This window comes from Calidris pugnax, unplaced genomic scaffold, assembly GCF_001431845.1.
Source record: "Calidris pugnax isolate Ruff unplaced genomic scaffold, ASM143184v1 scaffold24, whole genome shotgun sequence".
Lineage (NCBI taxonomy): Eukaryota > Metazoa > Chordata > Aves > Charadriiformes > Scolopacidae > Calidris > Calidris pugnax.
This window is the reverse complement of record NW_015090922.1, coordinates 2174149-2189489: the sequence shown is the minus strand read 5'-3', so window position 1 is coordinate 2189489 and position 15341 is coordinate 2174149. Positions and strand designations below refer to the sequence as shown.

The 15341-nt window shown below is 37.5% G+C and overlaps 1 protein-coding gene across 4 annotated transcripts in view; it reads right to left on the bottom strand.

Annotated features, from left to right (window-relative positions):
* ENAH (enabled homolog (Drosophila)) overlaps positions 1 to 15341 on the bottom strand; it is a 74121-nt gene that overhangs the window by 38917 nt on the left and 19863 nt on the right. For all 4 annotated transcript variants that reach the window (XM_014950770.1, XM_014950772.1, XM_014950773.1 and 1 more), the window contains exons 2-3: positions 10222 to 10387; positions 9002 to 9179 (exon numbers count right to left, since the gene is read on the bottom strand). In XM_014950770.1, coding sequence (XP_014806256.1) covers positions 9002 to 9179; positions 10222 to 10387 — 344 coding nt within the window. The remainder of the gene's footprint in view (positions 1 to 9001; positions 9180 to 10221; positions 10388 to 15341) is intronic.

Here is a 15341-nt window from a genome sequence, read left to right as displayed (position 1 = left end):
ATCACAATCTTAAAAAAGTATCGAAAGTCAAATGTATCAATACCATCTACTGCAGGAAATTTATTATTTTTTTTTCCACAGTTCTGTCAGAATTTGCTTAAACAGCAGTGTTATAGATGCTGTCACTTTTTGCATATAGTACTAAAGAAATGAGCCTAACAAAGCTGTATTTCCACAATGATGCTCATGATTCTATGACAACACCCTGTTTCCGAGAGACAGGAGATTTAATATAGCCACAACTTCTACTGGTAATATTTATAAGACAACAAGAGAAAGATAAACTAACACTACCCAATGTTTATTAAACAAAACTTTATCCAAAAAACTAATACACACTTCCCATGTAGTTAAGACCAACTACCAAATTTTAATGACGTTCTTTGGGCTGCCCACCCAAACTTTAATGCTCTCACCCCATAACACTGCTGATCCCGAAGAACCACACAAATCAGAAACACCACACAGGCAACACTCAAAAGTGATTGTAACTCCAAAAACTTAGCAACTCTCCCTTCACTTCCAAATACCACAACTAAAAGTAATGATGTTTTTAGTGATCTTATGTGCAATTAAAATGGAGCAATAGTATTTTGTCCAATAAACAGTTGAAACTTCCTCTAGGTTAATATTTTGGCATATAAATCAGAATCAATTAATCAGGATTAGCTATTATAGAATCTAGTTACTACAAAAAAAAATTTCTTTAATCAATGCCACATTGTAAAGGAAAATAAAGAGCTCACTAGCAAAACCAGAGATATTATCTGACTTCTTACAAGAAAGGTAATACCTCATCATGTTGCTCCCATTCTGACAGCCTGCTCCAGAAGCTTGCCAAGAGCACAGGTACAGCATAATTACTTCATTGCAGTAGAATAATTTTTCTCTCAAAACAAGTTTAGCATGATATGAAGCACAACAATATGAGCAGAAGCATTTGAGATCTCCCCTCACCCCACACATAAATTTCTCATTTTGATCTCCTATAGTCTCTATGCATATTTCAATTAGTTAAGCCCAGTTTTTGTTTCAGTTCTCATTTCCCAAAGATACTAAATTATTCAGTTTGATATGAATAAGTGCATTCCCCTATCAGCAAGGATTTAATGAACTATCTTTGCTCTAAGAGAAAGGACCCCAGAACAGTGGAAAAAGCATGCATCTTTTCCCTAAAAAAGGTTTGATTATTTAATAACTGGAAAACTGAATTTCTAGGTTTACTAATAATTTCAAATAAATTTAACCTCAAAGTGTTTTCCTAAGATTAGATGAACAAAATAAGACGACCCTGGAAATAAAAAGCCCCTGTGTTTCTTTTTCCTCCTCCCCATTTTCCTATGAACTAAAGTATCATCTAAGACACTACAGGAACAGCTGCACCGAAGCCATTCCTATCCTTGCTTTTACATACAGAATATCCCAAAAATCTTTTCAAGAACCAATATATAACTGTTAAAGACTAGCACAAAACCCACCATAAATCTTACATACACATAATTCTATTAGAAAGAATTAGAATAGGCTTATTTACGGTTGTATGACATCCTTCAGTTCTTCTTTTGCTGCTTTCATCTACTGCAACGAACAACTCAAAAGTATCTCCTCAAATGCAAATTACACATATATAAATCTCATACTTCGTTTCTTATTCTTTTAGCAAGGCTTTCCTGGGACTGAAGACAGATGCCACACAAAACAACGCCAATTCCAGCTGAACTAGAAGGTAATTTTTGCAGCAAAACCGAGCATGATACCCCTTTGTTCCTCCCATCTCCCAACACACACCTCCCTTACTTGCCCTTATTCCTTCAAAGGAATAATCCCTTTTCTCACACATCAGAGAATTTTCTCAGCCATCTCATTTCCCTTCACTGAGCCTCTTCTCTCATTCCAGAGTCACTTTGATTGCAACACTGAGCTCTAGTTAATGCAGTATGAATTGAATTCAATGCAAAATCTTCACGGAAAGCAGTCATCTTTACTTGAGACAACTAAGACCAATTCCTGAATATGTGAACACAACGCACACAGCCTTAAAGCCAGAAATCCTCTTCAAATGACCTGTTAAATTGCTAACACATACTTGTCATTTGATGAAGGTGTAACTTTTGACCACCTCAGATAATTATTTAATGAAATGAGTCTTTCAAAATTTTCTCAACTGAGAGGCAGAAATGAATCTCAGAACATTTTTAATACATCTCCTAAAGAGTGTAGGGAAGGAACTTGAAGCATTCGTAGTCTACCTTAAAATTCCAAGAGAAAGTGCAATCCTGTGCTGTCGTCTTTCTCTTCTGGATTTGCAGGGAGCCCACAATCTGCTCAACTAGCCAGCAGGAAAACAGGATCTAGCTGACTAGCTACTAACTAATACAATCATTCAAGCCAGAACAGGATGAAAATGTTTGGAGAATAAGAGAAATAAGAGAAATTAGGACAATCACGTGATCAATACTGCAAACCACAGAGAGGAAAAAAAAGACACATAGTTGTCTGTATTTTAGACAATTGCACTGCCAAGGCAGCCATGAGTTCAGAGTCCCCTGAAACAAATCTGTACCGCTTTTTTAGAAGAAAATTGCCAGTTTTGGTAAAGCCTTTACTCCAACTTCAAACACTTTCATTCTACACTCTCTAGAATGACAAAAAGCCCATCAGTGATACAGACACCCTGTCTCTTTGCCTCTGCTGCTGTAGATCCACTAGAGGGAGATCCTAAATTAAACAATCTCAAATTATGCCAGCAATACAACAGGTGAGGAGCCAACTGCAAGCCAAGAGCAATGACATTTTTCAAATATATGCAAAAGAAGGAGACTACAATCTTTTCCTCTTTAAAGAATGAGAAAGAGCCATAAGTAACAGCTGACTTGCAAACCAAAAGGATGTCCATAAAATAATCTTTAATATTCCTCAGAAGTCGTTTAGATTTCTGAGAACCCTTGCACAAAGTTTAAAATTCATTTGCAGCTTTATGAATTTCTGAGCAGTGTGCTCAGTTACCATTAAAACTGCTTTCCTTTTATGAACAAGATACAACTTAAAATAACCAAGCTAATAAAGATAATTGCCAAAATGGGAAAAAACAGCAGAAAATAAGGATACTGCAAGAATCAAACTTTATTTGTAAGTAGTTCTACAGTAAATGGGAAGTTATCTATATAGGACTTCTTTATTGTGTTGGAGATTCTATGAGCTGTTTTAGATATACTAGGAAATACAGCAATCTACATCAATTATTAAGAGACAAGTTGTCCTCATCAGGTACAAATTTTTAAAGCAGTGTCATACAACTACCAATTAGGACTGCATATGCTAGAAATTTTTAAAAGTCTAGCAGATAAATTGGAAGAAACAGAACTATCAATATATAATATATAATGGGGCAACCACAGCTTCTCTGGGTAACAGATGCTAGGAAAAAAGAAATTAAAACCAAAGATTCAATTCTAGCTGCACTTTTAGGAAATCTTACCAACTGTAGAGAAAAAAAAAATGCTTTAAACTTTGAGCAAGGGGCAACTAGGAAAAAAGAAATTAAAACCAAAGATTCAATTCTAGCTGCACTTTTAGGAAATCATACCAACTATAGAGAAGCTTTAAACTTTGAGCAAAGAATCCAATTAGTTTGTTTCTAAACTGCAAGCTACTTAGTATCCTATTGCCATTATTGAAGCAGGTGTGTTCAGAAAGATACTGGATCTTTTTTTCTTCTTACACTGATACAGGTCAAAAAAAAAAAATGAAGTAATATGTATATAATACACTGTCAAACCTCCCAGCTGATAAAACTTGTTGACAGTAATCTCACACAGATACACTAAGAACATTGTCTGGAAATGGTAACAGGCTTACAAAGCCATTCTATAGGCATAATTATGATTTTTTTTTACAAGCAGCAGTGCAAAACTACTTATCTTCAGACATCTGCTGAAGCGATGCCGATGACGTTAAGCTTTTTTTTTTTTCATTTTGTCTCGATGGAAGGTAAAGCACGTGTATGTCTGTTAAAAAGGTGACAGCTAACCTCAAACAGCCACAGTCCTTCTTGGCCAACAGAAGGGACAGAAGAACAGTTATCTCCTGCGATGATGGTGTCCATCATTAGGCAGCTAATTAACACATTTTGACTTGTACCTACTACCACCAAGTGAAATCACAGGAAAAAGAAACAAAGCAACTATCTCACAATTCAGAAAACTTAGAGGTTACAACCAGCCACTATCAAACATAATTATGTAGTTTAATTCGTGTCCTTCTCAGGCCTACACCTCAAAGTTGTTAAGAACAAATTAAGTAGACTAGAGCACTGTAGCCAGCAACCAGGACATATTATTACAGTCATACTCAACTCTGATTTCATGATCAACACAAGAATCCATCCGAAAACAAAACAACCTCCCAGTCATCGGGGATTAACTGATATTAAAATGAACAAAGCAGCCCTCAGCCTGAAGGGCCGCTTCGGAAATCAACGAAGAGACTAACGGCAGAATAATTTGGAAGAATTCACCATTTGGGATAAGCAAAGGACTGAATTCTAAGTATAATGATTTCTAGGCTAATTGCAAAGCTCAGCTCCCTTCCTCAACCCCCATCATTTCAGAAATTACTGAGGTGATGCAACAGAAAGATTTTATTTTCATTTAGTTGTTTGCTTCATTTAGTTGTTGATTTATTGCCATTTAGTTGTTTGCTCCTGTGGAATTACATTGAATCTAGGCTATTGTTTGAACGACATTTTGTATCATTAAAGTAACATTCAAGGAAGCCCCTAAAAACAACTTTAGTTTTGTCCAAGTCAAAATAACAAGTCTTTATAAACAGAAGTGGCTTCTCAGTTCAATAACATTTCTACTACTGAAGAATATAACAACATAGTTATTTGCCCACATATACTTTGCATAAAACATCAAGAGAACTAGTCATTAGACAAATTACAATAATTTGTGAAATGAAAAACCAGACACACTGACCTATTAAAAAATGAGCACTGTCATGCCCGTCATTTCAGCCTCTCTATTAGCTCAGTTTTAGTGTAGGAGAAGGAGTTATATTAAATGATGAAAAATGTATATGTGTACACACTTGTTTGAGACGTGTTGTCCCAAACCCTTCAAGTACAGGTAACAGGAAACAACATAAAACCCATTTTGATTACCATAAAACAGGCTTTTTCAGACATTCATCTTCAGACATCTGCTGAAGCGATGCCGATAATGTTAAGCTTTTTTTTTTTCATTTCGTCTCGATGAAAGGTAAAGCACGTGTATGTCTGTTAAATAGGTGACAGCTAACCTCAAACAGCCACAGTCCTTCTTGGCCAACAGAAGTGACAGAAGAACAGTTATCTCCTCCTGTGATTTGGTGTCCATCATTAGGCAGCTAATTAACGCATTTTGACTTGTACCTACTACTACCAAGTGAAATCACAGGAAAAAGAAACAAAGCAACTATCTCACAATTCAGAAAACTTAGAGGTTACAACCAGCCACTATCAAACATAATTATGTAGTTTAATTCGTGTCCTTCTCAGGCCTACACCTCAAAGTTGTTAAGAACAAATTAAGTAGACTAGAGCACTGTAGCCAGCAACCAGGACATGTTATTACAGTCATACTCAACTCTGATTTCATGATCAACACAAGAATCCATCTGAAAACAAAACAACCTCCCAGTCATCGGGGATTAACTGATATTAAAATGAACAAAGCAGCCCTCAGCCTGAAGGGCCGCTTCGGAAATCAACGAAGAGACTAACGGCAGAACAATTTGGAAGAATTCACCATTTGGGATAAGCAAAGGACTGAATTCTAAGTATAATGATTTCTAGGCTAATTGCAAAGCTCAGCTCCCTTCCTCAACCCCCATCATTTCAGAAATTACTGAGGTGATGCAACAGAAAGATTTTATTTTCATTTAGTTGTTTGCTTCATTTAGTTGTTGATTTATTGCCATTTAGTCGTTTGCTCCTGTGGAATTACATTGATTCTAGGCTATTGTTTGAATGACATTTTGTATCATTAAAGTAACATTCAAGGAAGCCCCTAAAAACAACTTTAGTTTTGTCCAAGTCAAAATAACAAGTCTTTATAAACAGAAGTGGCTTCTCAGTTCAATAACATTTCTACTACTGAAGAATATAACAACATAGTTATTTGCCCACATATACTTTGCATAAAACATCAAGAGAACTAGTCATTAGACAAATTACAATAATTTGTGAAATGAAAAACCAGACACACTGACCTATTAAAAAATGAGCACTGTCATGCCCGTCATTTCAGCCTCTCTATTAGCTCAGTTTTAGTGTAGGAGAAGGAGTTATATTAAATGATGAAAAATGTATATGTGTACACACTTGTTTGAGACGTGTTGTCCCAAACCCTTCAAGTACAGGTAACAGGAAACATAAAACCCATTTTGATTACCATAAAACAGTACATCAAATGAGTAGAAACCAACACTTCATATGATCCCAAACGTTGGCTGGGAGATCGATGATAAACAGTCAGAAGGCATGAAATATTTACAATCAAGTAACACTTCGGGAAAGGGGAGCTGAGGGATTTAGAAGAGAAAATACCCAACTGGGAGGTACGAGAATGGGATACACAACTGCATCATTTTAGCTGGCAAAAAGGAACCTTATACCTCTAACTACCCTCTATATTTTGGCCTCATATGCTGTGTAACAGCGTAAGCACTGCAGAATTTATCATCCTTCTTGGTCTAGATTGCTTGCAAAAGCTAAGTCTTGAAACAACTATTAGAATGAAAAGCAGCTTAATAAAGTCTTTTTGCTGTAGTTGAGACAGCACTAGTAAGGTTATCTACAGCCTCTCCTCTACACAAGAGAAAGTAAACCTGGCACAGAAGCGCTCTCTCTTGTTACACGGGTAATCTTTAAAGTTTAATGAGGACAAAAGAACTCTATTTGGTTACAAGAACACAAAAGTCTCTTGAACTCTTTCAAAACAGAAACTCCCTCTGTGTGTGTCCCAGAGTTACACTGATCAATTTGCTGTAGAGCCCGTCTAGAATATATTACAGGCACAAAGTTTTCCATCAATGCTTTAAACCCTCTATGTCATCCTGCTCTTCAAACAAATGAGACGATAAATATGTTGTCTAAATTATGTGTTCATCTGAATGGTACCCTAGGATTCCAAGTTCTCCAAGCTAAAAAATTCTGTACGTTAAGAAATGCTAAAGAGGATGACCCAAATTCCAAAGTTCAGAGGGAAAAAACCTAACATTTTCACAATAAACTAGTACTCAACAAGAATGAATAATACCAATATAACATGTGCTTGATTTGGCTGAGGTAGAGCTCATTTTCTTCTTAGCAGCTTGTATGGGGCTATGTTTTGGATTTGTGCTGGAAACAGTGTCAGTAACACGGGGATGTTTCAGTTATTGCTGAGCAGGGCTTACAGAGTCAAGGCCTTTTCTGCTCCTCACGTGGCCCTACCAGTGATGGGCTGGGGGCATGAGAACCTGGGAGGGGACACGGCTGGTACAAGTGAAAACAACTGACCAAAAGGCTGTTCCATACCATGGGATGTCACATTCAGCATATAAAGCTGGGAGGAGGAGGAGGAGGAGGAATGGGAGGATGTTGGGAGTGATGGTCTTTGTCTTCCCAAATAACCATTACTCGTGATTGAGCCCTATTTTCCTGGCAATGGCCGAACACCCACCTGCCCATGGGAAGCAGGGAATGAATTCCTTGTTTCGCTTTGCTTATGTGTGTGGCTTTTGCTCTACCTATAAACCATCTTTATCTTAAACCACAAGCTTTGTTTTTTCGGGTTTTTTTCACTTTTACTCTTCCAGTGTGGGGGAGCGAGTGGCTGCATGGTTCTAGCTGCTGGCTGGGGTTAAACCACAACAGCACACTAAGAACACCGGATGTCTTATATATGTAGAAATCCTGAAAAGTAGCCTGATTAAGAGCTACACATTTGTTGGTTGGGTGTTTTGGTTGTGTTTCCTTAAAGTCAACAAGTTTTTGTATGTAACAGAGAACAAAAAACCAGGTTTTTCTCGTTAGGAATTGCATTTACACAGACAGCAGTCAAGTTGAGAATGACTATCAAGGAGCAGCAATTAGGCAGAGAAAACACCCAAATAATTAAAATGGCTAGAGGCTGAATCACGATTAGAAAAAAAGACTTATTGACTTTTAAGCATAAACATTTGATTCTTTTCCATCTCTGTATTTGAACGATCTTCAGCTGGGAGGAGGAGGAGGAGGAGGAATGGGAGGATGTTGGGAGTGATGGTCTTTGTCTTCCCAAATAACCATTACTCGTGATTGAGCCCTCTTTTCCTGGCAATGGCCGAACACCCACCTGCCCATGGGAAGCAGGGAATTAATTCCTTGTTTCGCTTTGCTTATGTGTGTGGCTTTTGCTCTACCTATAAACCATCTTTATCTTAAACCACAAGCTTTGTTTTTTCGGGTTTTTTTCACTTTTACTCTTCCAGTGTGGGGTCTTTATCTTAAACCACAAGCTTTGTTTTTTTGTGTTTTTTTCACTTTTACTCTTCCACTGTGGGGGAGCAAGCGAGTGGCTGCGTGGTTCTAGCTGGTGGCTGGGGTTAAACCACAACAGCACACTAAGAACACCGGATGTCTTATATATGTAGAAATCCTGAAAAGTAGCCTGATTAAGAGCTACACATTTGTTGGTTGGGTGTTTTGGTTGTGTTTCCTTAAAGTCAACAAGTTTTTGTATGTAACAGAGAACAAAAAACCAGGTTTTTCTCGTTAGGAATTGCATTTACACAGACAGCAGTCAAGTTGAGAATGACTATCAAGGAGCAGCAATTAGGCAGAGAAAACACCCAAATAATTAAAATGGCTAGAGGCTGAATCACGATTAGAAAAAAAGACTTATTGACTTTTAAGCATAAACATTTGATTCTTTTCCATCTCTGTATTTGAACGATCTTCAAAAAAAAAAAAAAAAGAAAAGTTAAAGATTCTTACCAGCTTCCTGTGAATTTAATACTTCTAAGGCATGCATCATGGCACTTGCGAAGACGTTGGCATCTTCTTTGCTGCCAAAATTTAGACCATACACCTGCCTAGCATCACGCCACTGGTGGAAGGTCTGTGTAGCCTGATTGTACTTCAGCCCTTTCGGAATGGCACAATTTATTACCACCTATAATCATAAAAAAAAAAAAAAATTGCTTATGTTTAAAATTGTTATTTCATCACAAGTTTCAGCTTCATGTAGATTTTATTCCCTAACCATGTGGGTTAATTCCAGTCCCACAATCCACAAAATGACAATGTTGAAGCACAAAGCCATTTTGGTTTTAATCCCAATGCCATACGAAATCAGTGATGAGAATATGAGGGGACTGATGAGATATTCTGCACCAACTTTTGTAGCCTATGTGTTTTTATTTCAAAAGATGCAGAGATGTTTCATAACAGCAATTTAGTAGCATCAACAGTTCTGACCTTTACCAGCAGACTACTTGGTGTGAATATGCATTTGGATGTCAGAAGCCCAAGTTTTCCATTAACTTGTTAGAATTATGTTTCTTAACCAAGTTATCACTTTCTGTGGCTGCTGTGCCCCTTTGCTTGATGTGGCTTCAGTAGCAGTTATGCAGACTTCTACTACACATCACAAGGTATCACTTTGCAATATTATTAGAGCTTACACTAAAAGTGATCAATTCTAACTAGTAGGACAACCATTTATTACAAGCCATTTGCTAAGAGGAAGCCACTTGGACAAACAGATCCTCTCACCTTTTTCCACTGAATAAAGGGAGGGAAGAAAAAAGAAAAAGATTTGTTCTCAGATGAATGCACAAAGATCATTTATTCTTGGAAAAAGCGTTTACTGACAAATCACACAGGACATTATCAGTCTATGCTTTGGGTGTGACAAATGACCAAGAACAGACCAAAAGAATTTTATGAAATGCTGGGAGAGAGGGAAATAGATACAGAAGTTTTTCCTCAAACAAAAAGACTAGATCTTTAACCCCCTTAAGAGAACACAAGGAATATCACCTTGGACATCTATGAAGTTCTTTGTTTATGGGGGAAAAGCTACTCCCATTCAAAATAAAAGTAAATTTATAATTTACAGTTCCCCTAACTTTATTGAAGACCCATGTCTTAATACTAAAAACAATAATGAAAATATCTTGATTCCTATTCCAAATTTCCAGATATTTGCTTACCTGATGATCCTGAATCTTCCTGCCCACTACTCTGAATGTGTTGTTGCCTGTGTGATGATATATATGAACTCTGCTGAATCCAGTCGATCCACCAGCCGGTACCCATTTTTTATTGGCATCGTCGTAGACCATTACAGCAGCTCGTGCTTGGCAGATACTCTGTTCACTGTAACAATACAAGTTTTTAGAGTTGAATATAAAATTACTTATGAAAAATTATCATTTTAAAGGTTTAAAACACTCCTTGCAACCTGCTGAAACATCCACCTTTCCAAATGCAAAACCACCAGCACTTTGACTTCTGCTTCAAGGTGTTCATTCTGAAAAGCTGTGGTCAAGACAAACAGGCCTCACCACTAATGAAAGATCAAGAAAAAATTTACTTTTTGGCTTGGTTTTGGTGTTTTTTGTTTTGGTTTTTTTTTTTTCCTTTTTTGGGGGGCTTCTGGGGGTGGTTTTTTTGCACTTTTTCCCACTGCACGTTTCCCCCAGCCCTGCCCTTTCTCCTCACCACCAACCGTGAAGCTGAATTAAACGTTATAACCATATATAAAGTTTTCCACAAAGACTGGAGAACAAAGATTCTGGAGTTGCAGTCGCATAATACAGTTTACATTTTCCAACAAGAGATAAGGACTGGAAGGCATTTGCTCCTTTTAGCATATTTAGAAGAACACACACACGCGATATAGTTCAGCACAAAAAATTCACCTGCCCATAAACGAAATGCTTTTTGGCTTTGACATATTTTACAACAGTTGACACCTAGATGTAACATTTTCTCACTGAGAAAAGGTTCTATTGATTACTGAAAACCACAATTTCATCTGCAGCTAATCCTGATTATGGCAGTCACCTGGAAGCTAAGGCACAGCCTAAAGTTAAAAGGGAGCATGTCACTAATGTCATCGTATTAGAAAGGCAAGAAAGCAGAACATACCATAAACACACTATTTATTAGGAGAAGAGAGGGCGACACTATGCAAGTTGTCTTTACGGGAAATGTCCAGATGCAGACAGGAAATAAAAATAGAAAGGAATGATTTCTTATCAGTAAGTGAAATTCTCTGAACATACCACTCCAGCACATCCAACATTATAGGAAGCACATGATGCCTGGCGTGCAAGGAATGCAGTCTGCCATGTGGAAAACTGAGACGGCCGAAGAGACACGCATTCTTCAAAAGTTACCAAAGGAAAGTAATGAAATATTTCTTCATGTTTTATGAAGGAGGGAGAAGATGACTCCCCCACAGGCTTTCTTGGGGTTTTTTGTGGGTTGGTTTTGGGAGGTTTGGGGGTTTTTTGTTGGAGTTTCTCTAAAAGATCGTGCTGTATTTCCCAATATCTTATTTCCGTCCCCCAGCACAAGAAAAGTCAGTATCCAGCTGTTTTGTTAACTTTCAATACTGACGTTTTTGAGAAACCAGAGCATCAATTTCTGTCACGCTTTCCATAGCACTCGAACAATTAGAAAAGCGCTCAACAATTGGGATGCTTTTCAAGACTAGGGGGGAAGAGAGAAAACTGAGATCGTGTCTCATATGCATGCAAGAGATTCGAGATCAGACGAGGAAATATATTCTTAATTTTTGAAACGCACGTGTTCAACAACTAGACTGTTATGGGCTAACAACCTCGAATCAGACCACCCTTTCCATAGCCAGAAATTAGTTCAATATAGGGAGAGTAAAATTATAATATACACCTATACAATGCTTCATTTCTAAGCGTAGTTCATTTTATAGTTTAGAATTTAGACCGAAAGGACCACATCTGATCCGAGACGAAAAAATAGCTGCCAAGAAAACAAAATTAGTTACAAATTTCAGGTGTTTCACAACCCCATTAAAAGGTAAGTAAGAGAGGAGGACAATGAGAGAACCTACTGCATTTCTTTACTTTTAGACTATTTTGGCACAGAACTATCTTAAAGTTCAAACCTAGAAACATTCTGTACTGCTCACAAGGTACAGAACAAACAGAAGTGTTTTTTTTTCTAAAATGAGTAACAGTATTACAGGAAACTTCTGTAAAATTTCTGAACCTGACACGAATTGCTGCTACCTTTGAATCTGGCTCACTCTGGGGCCTGGTAAACCATCACTGACAGGACCTAGATACTCATTTGGAAGCAGAGCCACGTGGTTTGCAGGGTTCTGGCCAAAAAATAACTTCATCTCAATCATGTGTCAGAGAGATTAAAAAAAAAAAAATCATTTCGATTCTATTAAAAATTGAAACTATGAGTATAAGCTAATATGTTCCAACTACAATGAAGGTAGAATCAAAGAGTGATTGAGTAATGGTACAGCGATCAGAAGACTTAATTAACAGGACAGACCATCAAGTTGAGACATTCTTATTCAGAGTGTTCTTACTCTTTTTGCCCAGCCACAGTCCTTCCACAAGGCTAAGTTTTTATAAAAGCTCTGGTTTGACATGATTTTATTTAACAAGAATAAACACCTACTCATTTTAGAACTACTCGGTATTCAAATGGCACAATTCATAAGCACAAGTAAGATGACCTTGAGCAGAATTTCTAGCTTTTCTCTAACAACCGTTAAAACTATTTTTAGTTCCACTTCTCATGCTATGCCTTATAACTGGAAATATTATACAAGTCTAGATCTCAAATATTTCATGCTTCATTTAAAATAAAAGAATTTTCTTAATAGCAGGGGATTATTCTTAACCATATAAAGATACAAGATGATTCATATACTTTAAAAAATGACAAATACAAACAATTTCCAGTTGACCTATTCAATCATTATACAATAAGCTTTCTGCCTTCATTTTACACAAATCCTGTAACTAAAATTTTTATGTTCCAAGACTATAATTTTCATATCCAGGTACCAATTTGAAGGCCTTACTCCCCTCCTGCCACTAGTTCCCACCACCCATCACTCTGTTTATCACACTGCAGCAGTAAGATGGAAAAATGAAACTATCACTACCAGAAACAAATTAAACCACCACAGTGTGCTAGCCTTTTTCCAGGCTTCAATAATTGCACATTACTGGATGTAGAGGAGATTAATTCTATTTCTTTCTTTCTCTTAGTAAAAAGTTTGTTCTGCACTCTCAAGTGATGGCTTTTTGTTTTGAAGAAAAGCATGGAGGCAGGAGCTTTAGTAAAGAAGAATCTTTAGGTCTGCTCTTCAGTGACCATTTGATAGTTTAATATTTGAATATAACATATTACAGCAATTAGACACCCTAAATCTCAAAAAACATTTCCCTTTTCAAAAATAAGATGCATACTGGAACCCCACTAACCTGAAAGGGCTACACCAAATCAGAAATCCCTGCTGTTAGCTCATGACTGTCTTTGACAGATCTAATGAAAAACAAGGTTTAGTTTTCTTTCCATGATCTACCTTTTCCTAGCAAAAATGCCGAGTTTAACATACAGACTGTTACTCGAACCTGAGCCAGTGCTCTTTGTGTTCCTCTACTATATATGAGCTTAAACTTCAGTTCAAAGCAGCAAGAGCCAAGTGAATCAGAACAAGGTCATTTATCACATTTATTGCTCTTCAAGCTTATTACACTTCCCTGCTGTACTTCTAACAGGAGACAGGTCTTCAATGATCTCAGTATTTATACATGAGCTCTTCACAGTCCAGAGGGTTTTCTGCAATACACATGTCCCTCAGATGGCAGGAACTGTCTGTAAGACACTAGAAGATGACTTACTTCATTCACTGCACCACGATCACTTTGGTCTGACCACAAATGCCTTTTAATGGACACTTCAGCACTAGTGGGAAATAAACAAATTGTCTACAGTCACATGGCAAGAGAAAAGGAAAAGGTTCTTCATCTCCTTGCCATGTCATTAGGCCCGCAAAAGCATCCTACAGGGTTTACTTGCCCATCTACAAATTTTCCTTTTTCTGGTGTGCTGTACTGGTGTAATAGCTCCAGAAAGTATTATACTTGGATTAGCCTGCACCTTCCCAACACAAGAGCTCAGTAGGGAATGCAGAAGAATGAGTGAAGGGATCTATCTCCAGCTTCAAATGCTCCTGCCAAAACACACAGCAGCTCAAAGAACTGATTGCCAGCTTATTAGGGGAGTGGGCTGGGGAAATAAAGTGACAATCTAAATATTAACTAAGAAAAACTAAGAAATTGCCTGTTCCCAAGTAAACTTCCCAAACCAAGTATATGAAATTATATGTAGAAAAAGGAAAACACAGAAAAGGGAAGACTTGTGCAAAACAGTGCTTACCAAACGTCAGGAAACAAAGAGTACAAGCTCTCTTCCCAAAACAAAGCTTGACAAATAGCTGGATAAATATACGTTAGGAGGAGTCCTCCTCTAGACAAAGATGTAAGGCTGTGATTGTTAAAGCCAGCCATTATTCTAGCTAAGTCCACCTACAGCAATACCATATAAAGCCAAAGACAGGGTGGTTGTTTTTTATTTGGGGTGGAAGAGTCAGGGGGGAGGTCTGGCACTCAAAAGCCTCACACAAAAAAAAACCCCACAGTAGTAATGAATCATACGGATAAGATTATTCTTATGGGAGAATACACTTTCCTCCTCCAGTGATGAGATCATATGGAAAGCTCAAAAACCATAGAAAACTGAACCCTAACAGACATCGCTCTCTGGCCCAGATGGAAAGTGTTCATTCTTCCACATCCCAAATTCTTAAGCCCAATACAAAGTGACACAGTGCACAGTCTGCTGACCTAAGCCTTTTTTCGATCCCCCCTTCTCTTCCCCAAAAAGTGGATGCTTGGTTTTTCTCTCTCAAGAGCTAAAAAGATAAACAGATCTAAACGATCACGCTCCTATGGAACACAGCACAATTGCACCCACAGAAAACATCATTTAAACACACTAACAAGAGTAAGGAAAAGCTGGGATTGCTCTGGTTCTCAAATTGAGTATTTTTGGCAGTGATCTAACAATGAAGTTCTTTGAAAATCATATCCCACAACCACTTCTTCTGGTGATTCAGGGTTTTTTTGCTATGTTCTCAATTTACAGAAACATAACAACATGTTCTTAAGTGTGCAGTCTTTGTGGGACAGAAGGAATGGAAAGAGACGCTGATTCATCAAACGCCTGTTTAGGATTTTCAAACCATGTGGCA